Source organism: Podarcis muralis, chromosome 2, assembly GCF_964188315.1.
Source record: "Podarcis muralis chromosome 2, rPodMur119.hap1.1, whole genome shotgun sequence".
Taxonomy (NCBI): Eukaryota; Metazoa; Chordata; class Lepidosauria; order Squamata; family Lacertidae; genus Podarcis; species Podarcis muralis.
In genome coordinates, this window is record NC_135656.1 from 75,107,920 (window position 1) to 75,124,571 (window position 16,652).

At 41.6% G+C, this 16,652-nt stretch overlaps 2 protein-coding genes and 1 long non-coding RNA gene across 4 annotated transcripts in view; 1 reads left to right on the forward strand and 2 right to left on the reverse strand.

Moving 5' to 3' along the window:
• LOC114591602 (musculoskeletal embryonic nuclear protein 1) overlaps positions 1-6,778 on the reverse strand; it is a 44,143-nt gene extending 37,365 nt beyond the window's left edge. Inside the window, exon 1 of the mRNA XM_028718820.2 lies at positions 6,478-6,778. Coding sequence (XP_028574653.2) covers positions 6,478-6,691 — 214 coding nt within the window. The 5' untranslated portion in view covers positions 6,692-6,778. The remainder of the gene's footprint in view (positions 1-6,477) is intronic.
• An 11-nt stretch (positions 6,779-6,789) lies between these two features.
• Positions 6,790-10,549, forward strand: LOC144326996 (uncharacterized). Its single transcript, XR_013391953.1, has 2 exons — positions 6,790-7,323; positions 10,330-10,549. It is a non-coding gene; the product is annotated as an uncharacterized LOC144326996 (long non-coding RNA).
• Positions 10,550-10,930: 381 nt separating this feature from the next.
• Positions 10,931-16,652, reverse strand: part of SFMBT1 (Scm like with four mbt domains 1) — a 77,047-nt gene continuing 71,325 nt past the window's right edge. For both annotated transcript variants that reach the window (XM_028718815.2, XM_028718816.2), the window contains exon 21: positions 10,931-16,449. In XM_028718815.2, the coding sequence (XP_028574648.2) occupies positions 16,309-16,449 (141 nt within the window). In that variant the 3' untranslated portion in view covers positions 10,931-16,308. The remainder of the gene's footprint in view (positions 16,450-16,652) is intronic.

Consider the following 16,652-nt stretch of genomic DNA (forward strand, 5'->3'; position numbering starts at 1 on the left):
GCCTATAAAGGATGGAGATATTGGGGAAAGGGGACCACTTTGGAGGTGCAGTTTGGAGAATTTCATACGTAAATGACCTTTAAAATCTCCTGTAATTATTAAGATCCTCCAGTATGAATAGTATTTTATCCTCCTTTGATTTCAGTGTTCTGCTGCTCCACAGGCATGAAAAAAGGAATAAACTTGAAAAATCCACAGCCCAATAGACTAAATACTGTACCTTATTTCCTAGCATATCAATCTGAATCTATAAAATTAATCAATATCCCTTAAAAAAACTACTTGGAAAAAAATCTATAGCATTTTTTTTTATAAGATGGCAAAACTCCAACAAATTTTACCACATACCACACATTTGAACATGAAATCTTTTCAAACCTGTCACTCATTCTAAAATTAAAAATAATGGCAGTTACATACACCAAATATTTTTATTGGCCCAATAAAAGAATATTTATCTTAACAGTAACTGTTTTCAGGCAACTACAGGTTTTTGAGAAAAAGTAGAGCCTTTCCGTGACATATCACTATAGGTTTTGTTTAAGGGGGTGGGTTGTCTCTCAGTGCAGACCCAGATCATTGAGCCTGAGCTTCCACAGCCTCTGCCCACCATGAGCCACCATTGGCAGGACTGGCAGCAACAGCAGCAGATACATTCTATGCTTATGATAATATTTTACTCTCTTGTTAATTACAGTATGTGGTTTTAAATTGTGTTTTGCATTTGACTTCCTGTAGTAATGTTTTCTTTTGAAATGTTTCAGATAATTTTTTTGTTCACTTTGCTACGTTAAGTGTGCATTATGTAGTTGGCCTCCTTTGTAATGTTTTATTTAGAAATTTTTAGTTTCCTGTTAATTATGTTGCTATGAATGTAAACTTTATATTTGACTTTCTTCAGTAACCTTTTATTCTCAATTGTTTTATTTGATGTTTTAATATAGGTTGTAAACCACAGTGAGATGTTTTTCTTAAAAAATAAAGTGGCATAGAAATGAAATAAATAAATAATAATAATAAACTTTCGAACTTTCGCAGTTTGTCTAGGTACCTGGCTCTCGCTTCGGCATGGAATGTGGGAGGCACTGAGTGCAAAAGTGCTTTGCCTGGCAAAAACTCTCCTACACTGCCATTAATTGGATCTTTAATTGGCTTTAAAGTGCCGGCGTGTGATGGAAAAGGGTTGCAACAACATACTGCGGAATATACTAGCTACATGGATCAAAGGTTTGAATTGAGATAAGATTTTCTTTGGCGTGAGAGTTGGTTGGGGAGAGAAGCCCATGGTTTGTTTATTCTAAGTTTCTTTTATATATTTATGATTCGGCAACCCTGTCCGGAATATAAGATAAAAAGATATTTACAAGTGAGGAAGAGATGTTAACAAGCAAAAATGAATACTGTGTATGATTGAAATGAAGGAAGGAGGGGGAGGGGAAGCTAAAGTATCACTATGTCGGAAAGACAAAGTACAGTGGTACCTTGGTTCTCGAACTTAATCCGTTCCGGGAGTCTGTTCAACAACCAAGGCTTCCTGCACTCAATCAGAAGCCGCAGAAGACATTTGGCTTCCGAAAAATGTTCGCAAACCAGAACACTTACTTCTGGGTTTGCGGAGTTCGGGAGCCGATTTGTTCGACAACTAAGCCGTTCGGGAACTAAGGTACCACTGTACAATAGGCAAGGATGTGCCTGAAATCTGTTGCATAACTTGATCATGTAATAGGTTTCAAAAGATCTATAAGGATGTCTGAGATCCTACAAAGATGCCCTCCTATGGCATCTGATGTAAATCAGATATGATATGATCACAAATGAAAGAATTTTAGATTTAAATTTGCAGACTAACAGTTTCTCCAATTACATCTAACCAACTCTAAAAAGAAAGAAATCACAAACTTGGCTTCAGGTATACTGGTAGGGTGTCTTCCCAAGTTAATAGCTGAACCAGCCCCTGAACCAGTCTATTTTCCTTCCCTCCATGGAGAGGAACAGCTGGAGGAAAACAACAAACAAGCTAGAGCTGAAAAGAACCCTCTGCTTCCCACTGGAACAAATAAGGGAAGCAAGATGAGCAAAGGCCCACAATTGCCCCAATCAGTCTTGAAAGAAGCAGCGCCGACATAGAAAAGGATGGTTGCTGTAATAAGGGTATATCAGCTTCCATCCCAGGATTGCTTTGTTATAATGAATGACTCAGTTCCCAATGGGAAGGTAACGGCACACCTGGAGTCAAAGAGCAGCCCCCAATCTCAGCATCAAATAAAAGCCTGCACTATCCAATCTCACAGCAAGTTGTCCCAGAATCTGACAGTCACACTCCAGGGTGGGCTCACTTAAAGGTATCTGCTACACCTGAATGCATGAGTGTCCATTTAAATCTATGGGCTGGTGGAGGTGAAGGGAAAGTGAAGGAGAAAAATTGTTACATATAATACACATCTAAACAGCTTTCAGGTGACTGGAAATTCAGGAACTGTTATGGTGGAAAGAGTCCTGTTAAGATGGAAAATTGATTGTGGAACCACATGGTTTTTTAGTGATTCCCCTCCCCAAAGCACCCTGCCACCTTGTTCAGGAAGTGATTTGTAGTCCAACAACATATGGAGGGCACACATTCACTACCTTTGCCTTAATGCATTCTAACTGTATCACAACAGAAAGGATAAGAGTTCTGAAAGCTACAGCAAGTTTGCCTGTTTTCAAACAATGGAAAATGAGCTGTACTCATTTATTTTTAAACGGGAAGAGAAAAAGTGTCTACTATTTTCCAGACTATGCTTACTGCACACTCATAAAAGATAACACTTAAGAACGTGAGTTAGCCTATTCAGTCTTCCTCCCAAGCTATTTCAGGTGCGCAACATAGGTATGACTGTACCTTTCCAAACACACACAGAATCATAGAATTGTTGATTTGGAAGGGACCCCGAGGGTTGTCCAGTTGCAATGCAGGAATATCTATTAAAGCATCCAAGACAGCTGGCAACCCAACCTCTACTTAAAAACTTCCAATGGAGGAGAGCTCACCACCTTCTGAGGGAGTGTGCTCCACTGTCGAACAGCTCTTGCTGACAGAAACATCTTCCTGATGTTCAGTTGGAATTTCCTTTTTTTTTAACGTGAAGCCAATGCATCACACTTGTTGATTCATGTTAACCTTGTGGTCTACTAAGACCCCTAGATCCTTTTCACATGTACTGCTGGCAATCTTATATTTGTGCAGCTGGTTATTCCTGCCTGTGTAGAACCTTAAATGTGTCCCTATTGAATTTCATCCTGTTAGTTTGGGCCCAGTTCTCCAATTTGTTAAAGTCATCTTGAATTCTGATTCTGTTTTCAGCGGCATCCTCCCAGTCTGGTGGCATCTCCAAATTTGATTAGCATCCCCTCAGTTCTTTCACCAATGAATTTATAAATATGTTGAACAACCAGCCCAGGACAGAACCCTACAGCACCCAACTTGTCACATTTTTACAGGATAATGATGAACCATTGATGAGTACTCTTTCGGTTTGGTCAGTCAACCATCTATAAATCCACCTAACCGTTACCTCACCCAGTCCACATTTTTCCAGCTTCTCCACAAGAATATCTTGGGGGACTTCGTCAAAAGTCTTTACTGACCCACCAACCCTGTAACTCTGTAACTATCAAAAAAAAGTAATAAGATTTGTCTGATATGACTTGGTTTTGAGAAACCCATGCTGGGTGTTAGTAATCACAGCATCCTTTCCTAAGTGCTGCAGACTGACTGTTCATCCATTCTATGACCTTTCCTGGTATTAATATCAAGCTCACTGGTCGACATTTACCTGGGTCTTCTCTCCCTCCCACTTTTGAAGATGCAGACATTTGCCCAATCTGCAGGGACCTTATCTATTCTCCAATAATTCTCAAAGATTATAGACAGAGGCTCTGAGATTACATCTGCAAACTCCTTTAGTACCCTTGGGTGTAGCTCATCAGGCCCTGGATATGTGAATTCATTGAAAGTAGCTAGGTGTTCCATTACCACCTCTCTTCCTATCTTGGGCTGTAGCTCCCTCCTTGCATAGTTTACTCTGTTATCATCAGGTTGGGCACTGCTTTCCTTTTGGGTGAAGACAAAGGCAAAGTAAGTGTTGAGCAGTTCCCACATCTCTGTCACTCAACAGCATTTCTCCATCTTCTCCAAGAAGGGACCTACTACTGTCTTGTTCTTCCTCTTGCTTCAAACATAGCAGAAGAAACCTTTAAATTTATTTTTAACCTCTCTTGCATGTCTGAGTTCAGTCTGAGCTTTGGCTCAGAATGACCTTCTCCCTGCAACTGTTTACTACTCGTGTATATTCTTTCGTGATTTCCCCTTTCTTCCATTTCTTATACATGTTAAATCTCAGCTCATCTGTAAGGTCCTTATGCAGCCACACTTGAGGATCCCAAACAGCAGACCTGGGAAAGGTTTGAAGTCTTTAGGTGTTCAGAGTAGACACTCTGGTCTTCAACTGGAGAGTTGGGACCTGAAGTTGAGCATTAGTCTGACATAAGGTGGATCATAAAAGGGGCATTCAATATCCAAATGTATGGCAAAACCACACACACCAAGAAGTCACCAAATATATGTTTGGGCTAAAGATGAGTGCCAGAAAATTTGTAAACCTACTTTGCTAAAGAGAGCAGAAGTTTACATAATGCTTCTTCCAATGGTGAACAGCCAGCTCATGGGTCTCTAAGCAATACTGTGCAAAGGATTAACACAACACTTTGCAAGACAGATCAGAGTGATAATAAGAGTAGCACTTAAATAGGGAAGATGACTGTCAATGGCATAAAGAATACACATATTGAGAATCAAATATGGGAGGGTTCCAAAATCTGCAACAGAACACCACCTTTATTAAGCATGCAAGTTCTGAAGCTTTTTTCACCAGGCTAAACACAGGAGGAAGGGAACCTGATTGACATTGGAGGGTGCAACTCTTTTCTGAAGAGCTAAACACAGGCAATAGTGCATAAGCCATTAAAAAAACACCATGATCTAGTTGGTAAACATGAGCCACTCTGTGAGATTCACAGCATTTGGAATCTCAAAACAAATTAACATGTTTCCTGCACACAGCAGCTGCAGAAGGCAGACAGCTATTGCAACCACACTTCTCAGAAAGCCAATTCATAAGACAAGTTGCTATATTTATTCTTGCAGAATAAGCGCTAGAACACACTGGAGCTTTCATTTTTTAAACATACTTTCCCATGGATTTTAAGCAGCTAAAGTTTAGAGCAACATGCTCCCCAAACTCATGCTTGATAGGCAGGAAGCTGAAAATGAAAAGAAACAGAAGGTCCACTTGTCTCCATTCCCACTAACAAAGTGAACATGCAGCCTCAAATAAAACATAGTAACAGAAGTAATTTACTCCAAAAGATGACAAAAGCACTTAGTAAAGAAACCTTGAACAGCATCCATCTACAAATGCGACAAACTTAAAGAATGGCGACCATAATGTCAATACAGTGGGCATGGGGTCACATCATGGGAAGGTGAATCTTGGCAACCCATAACTCCATTTTGGAGGGTCAGTGAACCGGGGATTAAGCAAACTTGTCAGGAGTCGTCATACAGCTGATACAAGGGAAGTTAAAAGGGCCCTTGAGCAGAGCGATTTTGGCAGCTTAGTGAAGTGCCCACACCCATCTATCTACTTGGACACCAGTAAGAAAAGCGCCCATGCTCCGAGGCAATGTTTATTACAGTACTTCATATTCTAATACGGAGTTGAATCAGTGTTGAAAGCGCATCTGAGGATGCAAGGAGTGGGAGGCAGAAGGGGACTCCGCTCAGTGGCGTAGCGTGGGGGGTGCAGGGGGGGCCGGCCGCACCGGGCGCAACATCTGGGGTTAGGGCAAATCCACAGGTTAGGGGGCGCAAATCCACGGGTTAGGGGGCGCAAATTACTTGCCTTGCCCCGGGTGCTGACAACCCACGCTACGCCACTGACTCCGCTATCAAGTCGGGGATGCAGCTGGAGGCAGAACAAAGCCACAGAGACGGCGGTGGGTTTTCCTGAGCACATTGTTCGAGGGAAACCAAGGAGGAGAAGGCGGGAGACCAGGAGCAATGGGGGTTGTAGGGGGCGGGAGGGAAGAGCACAGCTGAGCACGAGAGAGACCCGCTCGGCCACAAGCACAGAAAGGAGAGCCGGACCCAGAGAGAGAGGCAGTCATGCTACATCTCGAAGACGACGGGCTACGACAAGCGAAACTCGCAGGAAGTTGCAGGGAAGCAGAGCAAGGAAAGGGAAGGAGGGAGAGGCGCGGAGGTGGGGCTGGGGCGCCCCAGGGAAGCAGGATGGAGAGGCTGCCTGGGGCCGGGTTGCCGCCTCGCGAGGCAGGGAAGGCGGCGGGGGAGGGGGTCTCTCTCTCTGTCTCTGGCCCCGGGGCTCCCCGGGGAGAAGGGCGAAGGCGGGCGGGAAGGAGCGCCGGCCAGGGACTCACGCATGAGGAGGCTGAAGGCCACGACCCCGAGCAGCCCCTGCAGGAAGATGCCGAAGCTGTCCATCAGGGCCCCGTTCTCGCAGCCACGGTAGCCCGGCCCATCCCCGGACGGGGAGGAAGCAGCGCCGGGCCCGCCAGCAGCGCCGCCGCCCTGCGGAGAGCCCGGCCTGGGCGTGGCGAGGAAGGAGCTGTTGGGGGCCAGCGAGCCCCCCATGGCGGACTGAGCGCGCCGCGGAGCAGGTGCGCCGGCCAGAGGGAAGGAGAGGGAGGGTCGCTCGCAGGCTCCGCGGCGCTTCCTGGGGACGGGGGAGGAACCCCACGCGCCGCGTCACCGGCAGCGCGTGACGTCAGGCGCCGTGGATTGGCGGCGCCGTGAGCCTCGGGGGAGGGCGGGGCCAAGGGGGCGTCGGGGCCGCGGCCGCCGCTCTCCGTCTGTCAGGTGAGGCGGGATGCGGGTCTGGGAAGATGTTCTCTTCGTCGTCTGAGGAGGGAACAGGAGGCTGGGCGAGCCCTCGTCCTCCTCTCCGCGCCCCGGGGAGAGTCGACGCGGAGCTAAGGGCTCGGCCCGGTCTGTTTCTGCGCCGAGGACGGAGGTTGGGCTTTCTTCCGAGGAGGAGCTTCGCTTCTGCCCGCGGGTGAAGGAGGAAGCCTTCGCCCTCCCAGCTCCTGCCGCCACAGCCAAAGCCACCGAGGAGGCAGCTTTACTTCTGAGGAGACGCGCCTGCCAGGGTCGCCCGTGGTCATTCGGCAACCCGACGCCGGCCGCTGTGGGGAATGGCAGGACCGCGAGCGGGAAACGGCGACCACTTCCCGTCTCCCAGCCTAATGGACCTGGTGCTGTGAAAAGTAAGCGCCTGCAGGAAGCTAGCTATTGCTGTGTCTTATAAAAAAGCTCTAATGCTGTTTTTGGCCTGTTTAAAAACCATTTAATCCACGGGCTCATTTATTATTTTCTGTTTCGTAAGATTTATATACCGCTAGATTGTAAAAACGACCTCGAAGCGGTTTACAGAACGAAAAAAAAAGGCAAAACAATAAAATCAAGAACGATTTTGGGGACAATAAATCCAGCCTTGTACCAAACCTGAGATCGCCTTTTTACAGCTGCATAAGTGCAACACATGCCATTGGTTTGAGAAACAATGTCTAGGTTAGGGTTTAGAAGTGGCAGCTTTCAGGATACTTTGGAGATGACTAATGGGGAATTCAGTTTAGACTTTTTAAAACTTTGGCACAGGGACTTGAGCTCAAGACTTGTGTCTCAATTCGGAGCTGGTCTCAAGGCTCAAAGCTAGATACTGTACTGTGCAAATAGCACTGAGAAACACGGGTGCCTGCTAATTACTGTACAGTATTACACTCTGAGGACTAGTTTGTGGTGGAAACTATCCTCACAGCACAGGACTCTTACTGTTACCGTTTTGTACTTGCTGCAAAGTTATGGATTTTTTAATCTCGCATTTAGGATGCAATCCTAATCCTACCTACCTACCTGGGGGTAAACCCCTACAGAACTCAGTAATTTTCTTGAGTAGAAATGGTTAAGATTGCAGAAAGACATTCCAATTTTTGGTGACTTCTGTACTCCAGTTTTATATAACACATTTAGTAATAAATGGATACCAGCAAAAATATATTTATGCCAGGAGTCAAGTATACTTAGAATGGGTCGAATTTTCTTTTGATAGAGGATATGTCACAAAACTAGTTTGTGTCTCATGTCTGTAACAAACTATTTTCTCATGATTTATAGCTGTAATTGTGAACAGGGATATTTATTAACATCACACTGATCTCAGTACTGTATGTAATAAAATATCTGCTGTATTGATTTGTACAATGAAGGCTTATCAATACCTGAGAGGAAATATTTATTTTGTTGCATACTAGAAGATAAACTTCTACCAGGCCATTGGATATCAACCCATGTGACATGTCTGAGCCATGACTGATTATTTTTCTCTACCCAAGAAGGAAATAAAAAGTTTTAAATGTATAATGAGAATGGTTTGAGTGCACAATCAATACATTCAGTTGCATGTGCTTTCAGGGTGGAGAATGTGGATTGAAGTGTTTTTTTATTTCATTGTTTTCAACTAAAGAATGTGTAATTGTATGCAGCACAATATTTACTTGTGAGTTTGTACTGAGCTATTTTTCTGCTTTAGGCTGCAATCCTATATTCATTTACCCCCAAGTGAAGTCCTGCTGAACTCAAACTAGGTTTACAGCTGAGTAGATTTGTATAGGATTGTAATGTAAATGGCATAACTTCAACACTACATGTCAATTATGCTTAAAACATGCAAGGTTCTACAACTCTTCTTAAAAGGCTTTACTGTACATGTAATTGACACTGAGAAGTAGACTTGTCTTCAGGAATACAGTAGTAACACTCTTGAGCAAAGAACAGTTTTATATTATTACATTTTTATGTTTCTTGTAGCTCAAATGCAGGACAAGAGTTGAACTCTAGCAGGAGGCAATCTAGAAAAAAACAAACATTTTAAATTCCAAATCTTGAAGTTGTCTTCCATGTATATTTGAATTACAAAGTTTCCTCTGGTGCTGGAACAAATACTGAACCACATATAACACAATAATTATTAAGATAATTATTAAGATTAGGGTGTGCATCAAATATTTGCCTTGAGTACTACTTTGGTAAGTGAATTGATGTAGCTCGGCAACTTTTGAGGATAGTCATTTTGACTTACCGATATGTCTAAAGCAGAACTTCCCCTATGGAAAAATCTGAAGTTTCATATGTCTTCCCATTGACTTATCTCCCCCCACCTCCCGTAGAGGATGTCTGTCACATTTTAAATATACAGTGGTACCTCTGGTTACGTCTGTTCTTAACCTGAAACTGTTCTTAACCTGAAGCACCACTTTAGCTAATGGGGTCTCCCACTGCTGCCGCCACATGATTTCTGTTGTCATCCTGAAGCAAAGTTCTTAACCCAAGGTACTATTTCTGGGTTAGCGGAGTCTGTAACCTGAGGCGTATGTAACCTGAAGCATATGTAACCTGAGGTACCACTGTATAGGCGGCTTTGTGTATGCAAGGGAATCCATTCAAGTTTGGGTGGAAAGAATTTGCTTACCACATTATGGAAATAGTTTACATTTTAGAGATGCCCGTAATTTAAGTAACCTGTATCAGATGGATAGGTACATACCGGTAAGTTAGGGAAATAAATTTAATGAAAAACTATTTTCTGTCAATTTGGCAGCAAAGTGAGCTGTCAAGTCAGAAAAACCAGACTCCTGCCTGACTTTCTTATATGAAGTGGCTAGGGGAGAAATGTATAGATTTTCCAAGGCACACTGTGTGTCTCCAACACAATCATAAAGCTTCAGTAAGAATAAGATCTCTTCAGTATGGTGTACTTCTGAGAGCACATAGTCAGACAAGCCCCTTCTCTTTTCCTAGCAGCTCACTTATGAGATTTATCAAAACCAGATTTATCAAACCTAATTAAAATAGCAGGTTTCATCTTGAGCTTTCATCACCTTACACTAGCAGTTCTCAGCATGCAATACTGTTGGGAGGGCGATAAGGTGATTGCTGGTAATTATTTTTACATATTTAAACATTAATGCAATAAACATTTTCTTAATTCTAAGATCACTACAAAGTATGGAGTTTGGCAGGAGAAAAAATTGCTTGTAGGTTAATTCTATCTATGCATGCCTGTTCAGAAATAAGATTCATCTATTGTGTTCAACAGATAAAAGTGTCTAAGAGAACAATCTTAGTTTTGCAGGCCAGAATACAAATTGATTCATTATATGCCAGCAACACTACCTAATTTGGTTCTGGTGTTACTTTAATCAACTCTTCTCTAGGAACCACCAGGAAAAGAAAAATCAAGTAAGGAGGTTCTGAAATCTACTTCAATATCCCTTTACAAACCGAAGTGGATATGGGAAATGTTTTTTTTTGCAGGAAGGGGGTCCAAATATAAATGCAACTTAAGATTTCCAACCATGATTCACTTTGTTTAAACTGAAAATATATACGTCTCTGTATTTGTTTTGATAAACCAATAAAACAGTTAAAAAACCACTATTGGTATACTGCTTCCATTTCTTAACTGAGGCACTGGATTGGCCATGTGGACAACATAATATTAGACAAGAAAAGCTTTTGGTCTATCCAGCAGCATTCTTACCAGCAGATTTTTCTAGGGAAAACTGTTTGCAAAAGTTCTTTCCTAAGAGGGTCACAGGCAAATAAGCCCAGCACTAAGAGCATATGATAATGTTTCTTGAATCATAATTGTAAGACACTTGGAAATTGACCTTTGTGTCTATGAACCCTCAAGTGCTTGTTTATGTATTAGTAATGTAATCCAGTTTCCCCTCAATGACACATGTAACATGGAATTCTGAGCACTCAAGCAATACTCAGCTTATTGACACAAAAGTAGACCAGCAGCAATTTAAGTATTTTTTAAAATTTACTTACAATCACTTTAAACGGTCATGAAGTACCACAAAATTATGTACATTCATTTACAGAAAAAAAACAAGCAAAATAATCCATTTAAAATATTTTAACCCTTTAACTGATACATCTATCCAGTAAAGGAGGATCTTCAATAGGCATATTTTATGTGCATATTTCTCCATTTTTGAATTTTACCCTCAGTTCACACATATAATTTATATATATTAAATCAAAGAAAAATACAGCAAGCAGGAGGAACAACACAATATACATCTTTAATTATTTTTTTTAAAAAAGAAAGAACAAAGCAGGGAAAGTGCATGTTCAATGATTTATTACAACAAAACAGATCTACATATATGCTGGCAGTACCTGCCCTAGAAGGCTCTTTCAAGAGATTTCTGATTGTCTATAAACACTAACAGAACTGGTTCAGAGGTCAATTGAAAAATCTGTGTGCAATCCTGTATGAGAGTGGACTGGGTGATTAGGTAACAGCAGCAGAAGCTGACAAACATGAAGCCTCTCTGATATACAGATAGTACTTAAGGTTTCTTAGGAGTTGCAGTTAAAGGAGTAAGTTCTTCACAGATTTTTTTTAAAAAATCACTTCAACTCATTACTTGAAGTTCCAAAGTTCTGGTAAATCCAGTTTCCACACTCCTGAAATTTAAGACAACAAGCCAGTGGAACATTTCATTTCATTCTAGGAAGTAATGTGCTGCATTCCATGGTTCAATCTTGATTTTATTCTTTTAAGTAATTTAATCTGGTCAGCAGCAGTGCAATAATTAGGTCGAACTTCTAACAAGCATGTAACTAATATAAATAACTGCTGTACTTCTAGTGTCTCCAATTTTGATCCTTTTCAAAAAGGAATTCACACTAGCAAGGTTCACTACAGATCTCATCAGCTACTAATCCAGCCTGGAGTGGGTTAGCTTACTGCATACACAGTGATCCAGAGATCTACCCATGAAAGGCGGTGGGCAGAAGGAGACTTCTTTCTGCGGAAAAAAATGGGCAGACACACCTGTAATGGTAGCATCTGCTTGGAGCATCTTTTTTTCTATTATTCTATTACTTCCCCTTTCAGCGCATCATACCCCAATTCTGCAGCATTCCTAGTACCTTTTCAATGGGGCTCCTCTGGAGAGAAGAGGGGTGGGGAAGTTACTCCCACCTTACCTGCTTTTGGGTTTGGATCTATGGTTTATATAATGGATTATATAATGAGCTTTTAAAATTGCATGCTCAAACCCCATTCTAGCCTGATGGTTAAAAGGCTACCTTTGACAACAAAGTTCATATATGAATGATTTAGGGAAAGTTAATACCAGCGTGAGTTCTCAGCACACAGTCAAATTTACACTCATGAGGTTTTCAGGCAAGTCCCTTTGTGCTTAGCAAATCTTGGTGTTCCAGATACTACTTTCACAGTAGACAAAATCTTAGGCAAAACTGAAAATCACAACAAAAGCCTTATTTAAAACATTGTTTTACTTTTGGCAACACTCCGGTATGAATTCATAAAGCTTCACAATGTGTGCAGAAAGAAAGCGGCTGATGTGAAGATGTGCACTGCCTAGGTAATCTGGCATGCAAAATTCTCCAACAAGACAAATTTTTGAGCTGATTAGGCTTTGGCTAGTAATACATAAAAAGTATCTGCAAATCAGACAAAAAGTATGTGCTCATTTCACTAAAGGGTAGAGTCATCCAATGAGAATGGAGGAGGGGGAAGAGAAGGGTCTCTGGAAGCAGCACTGCCAGATGCCAAGCCCTGCTGGTCTCACTAGAATCAGATGCTCCAGGACCATACTGCTTCCAAGGGGTGTGTTGGGAGAACAGGAGGACCTTGGATCCTGATCCATCCCGTTTCCCCCTGATGCTGAAGCACCAATGGTAGCGGGGCAAAGATGCCAGTCCTACCTGTGGCAGCTGGTAGAGGGGTTCTGAATGCTGACTTCCTTCTTAGCCTGTAGATAGGGAGGCCTGCAAAATCCTTTGCTCCTGGTATTGTACCCTAATTGACACACTGCTAAAGATTTAGTATTCAACTTATTCTACCTTACTGTAAAGCATTCGTGGCTAACCTCTGGGTCCAGGTGTCTCACCAGCTCCATCAAGGCAATTTTATGGCAGTGGCAGAAAAAAGGGAAACATTTATAAATTAGACACATTGATGGAATGGCTGTAGAGGTTTGAGAGTTTGCCCTTTGTGCTTGCATGCAGATTTGTGCAAGACAGCATGGGGTGGCCACACCCAGCATGGGCATGATAGCTAGATCAAGGGTAGCTAAAAACCCACCTCTGGTTAGTCCTTTCAGAGGTGGGTTTGTGAAAGGACTAACAAGGTTTCCATTATCTTAACAGGATTGGCAGTTGCATGGCAGGTACATAAATTTTAAAGCACTGTCATTCCCCACCCCAACCCTTGTCTCTTTCAGAGTCTGGAATAAGCCCTTCATGGCACAGGTTTCCCACCTCCTTTCAACTTTCTAGCATTATAGAAGTGGTAGCTATGCCAAGTAAAATTAGACCAGAACTTTCTCAACTATCTCACGTTTTATTAGATAGCTGTGCCAGTTAACAGGATGCAACTTAGAACCTTTGAGTGTAAACCAAAATTATGTACTGAATTTCTTTTGACAATAGCTTTATAAGCTACTGTTTCCCACCCCCAAAAGCCAGCCAAATGGAAAACCTATGTTGTTTAATAAGAGTACCTATAAATTTATTTTCATGTAGTCACTGTATAGCAACTAGCCCCCAGAGATCTAACAATTATGTTTATCTTTTCTCACTCTCTGCTTTGGACACATGTACTTTATCCTAGTAAGAATGTCATTAGCATAGTTAAAATACACAACGTTATCTAACTTTTCAGACTCTCTCCCACTCTACTACAGTAGCACAAGAAGCTTTTGAAGTTTTAACAGCATTGAGTCAGATAAGCTTCCAATTGAACTGATTTGGGCAGTAAATGGAAAGAAATGAAGGGTTTGTAGATGAGGTTACATTTCCCTGAAGTTGGGAAATATTCCAGGGCTACTTAGGGGATGAATGCTTTGCAGACGGCTTCAAATTCAGCCCACAAGATAGGCTTGAATTGCCTCAAGAAATGAAGTGTACAACTACTCATGTGTTGCATAGAAATGACTTAAAGTAACAAACAATGGAAAGCATCTCTCTTTCTGACAGCCCCTAAATGGATCCCACTGGGATCAAACTCCTAAAGTAGGGCAGAAATATTAGCTTATAAATATATCACAGATAGCCAGCACCTACTCCATTGGCTTCTGAAACGTAAGTTGGCTTATTTACAGCAATGCATGGAGTATGAAAGTTTTACTTTAAAAACTCTGAAAATCTCAAGACATACAAGATTTGTACATATGCCATTCTTATGATTTTTGATTTCCCCCCCCAGAAGGTATCCAATAGTTGCCTTTTTAATAAAGCAAAAGATGCACTGAAGCTGGATAATGAAAAAACCTGGATCCACCCCACCCGCCCAATGCCAGAGAGAGGCATTCAAACCAACACATACAAGTGCATTTCTCATAAATAAATGGACCAGTTGAATAGCACTCATTTCAATATATAAATGTAATTGCAAACTTGGTCCATATGCTCATTTACACAGCATTTAATGTACTAAACCTACTTTGGTTGAAACCTGAAGTATGAAAGCTCTGAGTAATCATTCACTGCATCCATACTCTTATCTAGGGTCTCATAAAGCTAGGAAGGTTATTCGTTTCTTTTAAGACACCATACAACCCTCTTCCTAAACAGCACTCATATATATCCTGGAACGTGACTCTGCAGGAAGACAATGTTTCAAACTGTGAATATCAAAAAGATCCAGTGACGCGGATATACTTCAAATTTAACAGACACATATAATGGGTGCAGAAGCCCATTTGGTGCATGGCTGGATCCCAGCGAAGCTGGATTCACTCTGCAGAAATCAAAACCTGTAATTGTTCAGCAGTGTGCACCAACAGTTAGTTGTTGCAGTTGTGGGAAGTTGCTGTATAGATAAGCATTAGCTAGCACATTATTAAGTTGACCATAGTTGAATTGCCTCTACATAAACCCACAAAGTTATGTAGAGAACTATGGACCCCATCTCTTAAGGTGTATACACAGTACAGGCTGCATGAACTGTCCAACAAAAAGGACATCACAAATCATTTCTGTTATATACTTAAGATAGAAGAGGGAAGACGACATTTCACCCATGCATTTACAAAACAACTACAATTTTCTGGAGAAACCCTTTAAACATTGGAGAATTGATAGGAGCTCAACATTTCTGTCCGTTCTTCCTCTACAGATGCAAGGTCGATTTCCAAAAACAAATGAGAATACGAGAAGACTTAATCCCAATCTCATACCATGCAATATTCTAGTAAATATTTTCAAAAAGAGAAATTATACTAAAGTGTCAATATTTCTGTGCAGCTTTCAGTAAAAAATAAAAAGTAATAAAAAATTAGGTTGCAGCTTATCTGTAAAGCAGAGCCATATGTTAACATTCAAACCTCCTGTTCTACAATTCCCAAAACTTGTCCTCTCCGTGCCTTGACCAGCAGCATGGCAGGCAGAAATTCTGTCAGGCACAAACTTCACTACCACTCCCTCTCCATGACAAACAGCTCTAACTTTTTGAATCTGTGACTTTCAGATAACTTTTGGAGGCCCAGGACCTCTTGTCAGGTGAAAAAATGTTGGCATTCCTATTTTGACTGCAGAAAAGCACATGTTGCATAGCCATATATGACCTTCCCCGAAAAATGTAATTCCCTCATAGCTTTTTTTTTTCAGGCTGTAGAGGTAGAAAGCAAGTTCCAAAATAAAAATCACAAACAAAAAACATCTGGCTGCACTTCAGTTTTCAAGCTTTTGGCCACACCACTTATCTTGGCAATCAGCAATATTAATGTTTTAAAAATTATGTTTAAGACAAAGAATATGAAGTAGTTCTGCAAATGGCAAGGAGATTTCCATCAATCGGCATTCCCTTCCATGTGCTGCCAAGTCTGTCCATTTCAGACCAGAACTACAGGAAATTTTTCTCCCCTTAGAGGAGAGATTACAACCACCTTTATTCATCAAAAAAGTCCTGATGTACAGAACAAGCGACTACTACATTCTTAAGCCAATAGACAGCTGTGAAAATAGCTGGGATTGCATTAATGTTTTGCTCCAAGTATTTTTTCCCCCTCCCCTCAAAGTGCAAGACTGCAAACGCCAGTTTATAAGCAGTTTCCGTCTGACCTTCCTTGCCTCACCCTGTTGAAGGAAGAGTAGGATGCTGCAGTTGTGCTTTAAAAATTCATTTTCCAACTTATCACCCCCTCCCTTTAGTTAGCAAACTGTTGGTAGAAGGCAAATTTAACCCTTTCAATGTGATGGCAAAGTTTAATGGCTGGGCCAAGTTTCAAGTCCATACACTCCTGAACAGTGGGAAGAGTTAGCAGGAGAAGCGCCTGTCCATCTATTTCCTGTTGAGAGACAGAGAGAGAACAGGGTTCAGAACTGATGCAAAAAATGCCATTAAGATGCATTAAATGGTCTGATTGAAAGCTAACAAATCAAATGGGAATGCATCCCTCGACAAAGTATAAGGATCCAAAAAAGCCAAACTATTTGCAATGCTAGAAAGTTATTGAGACAAAGACTAGAGATTTCATGTGCTCAGTTAACA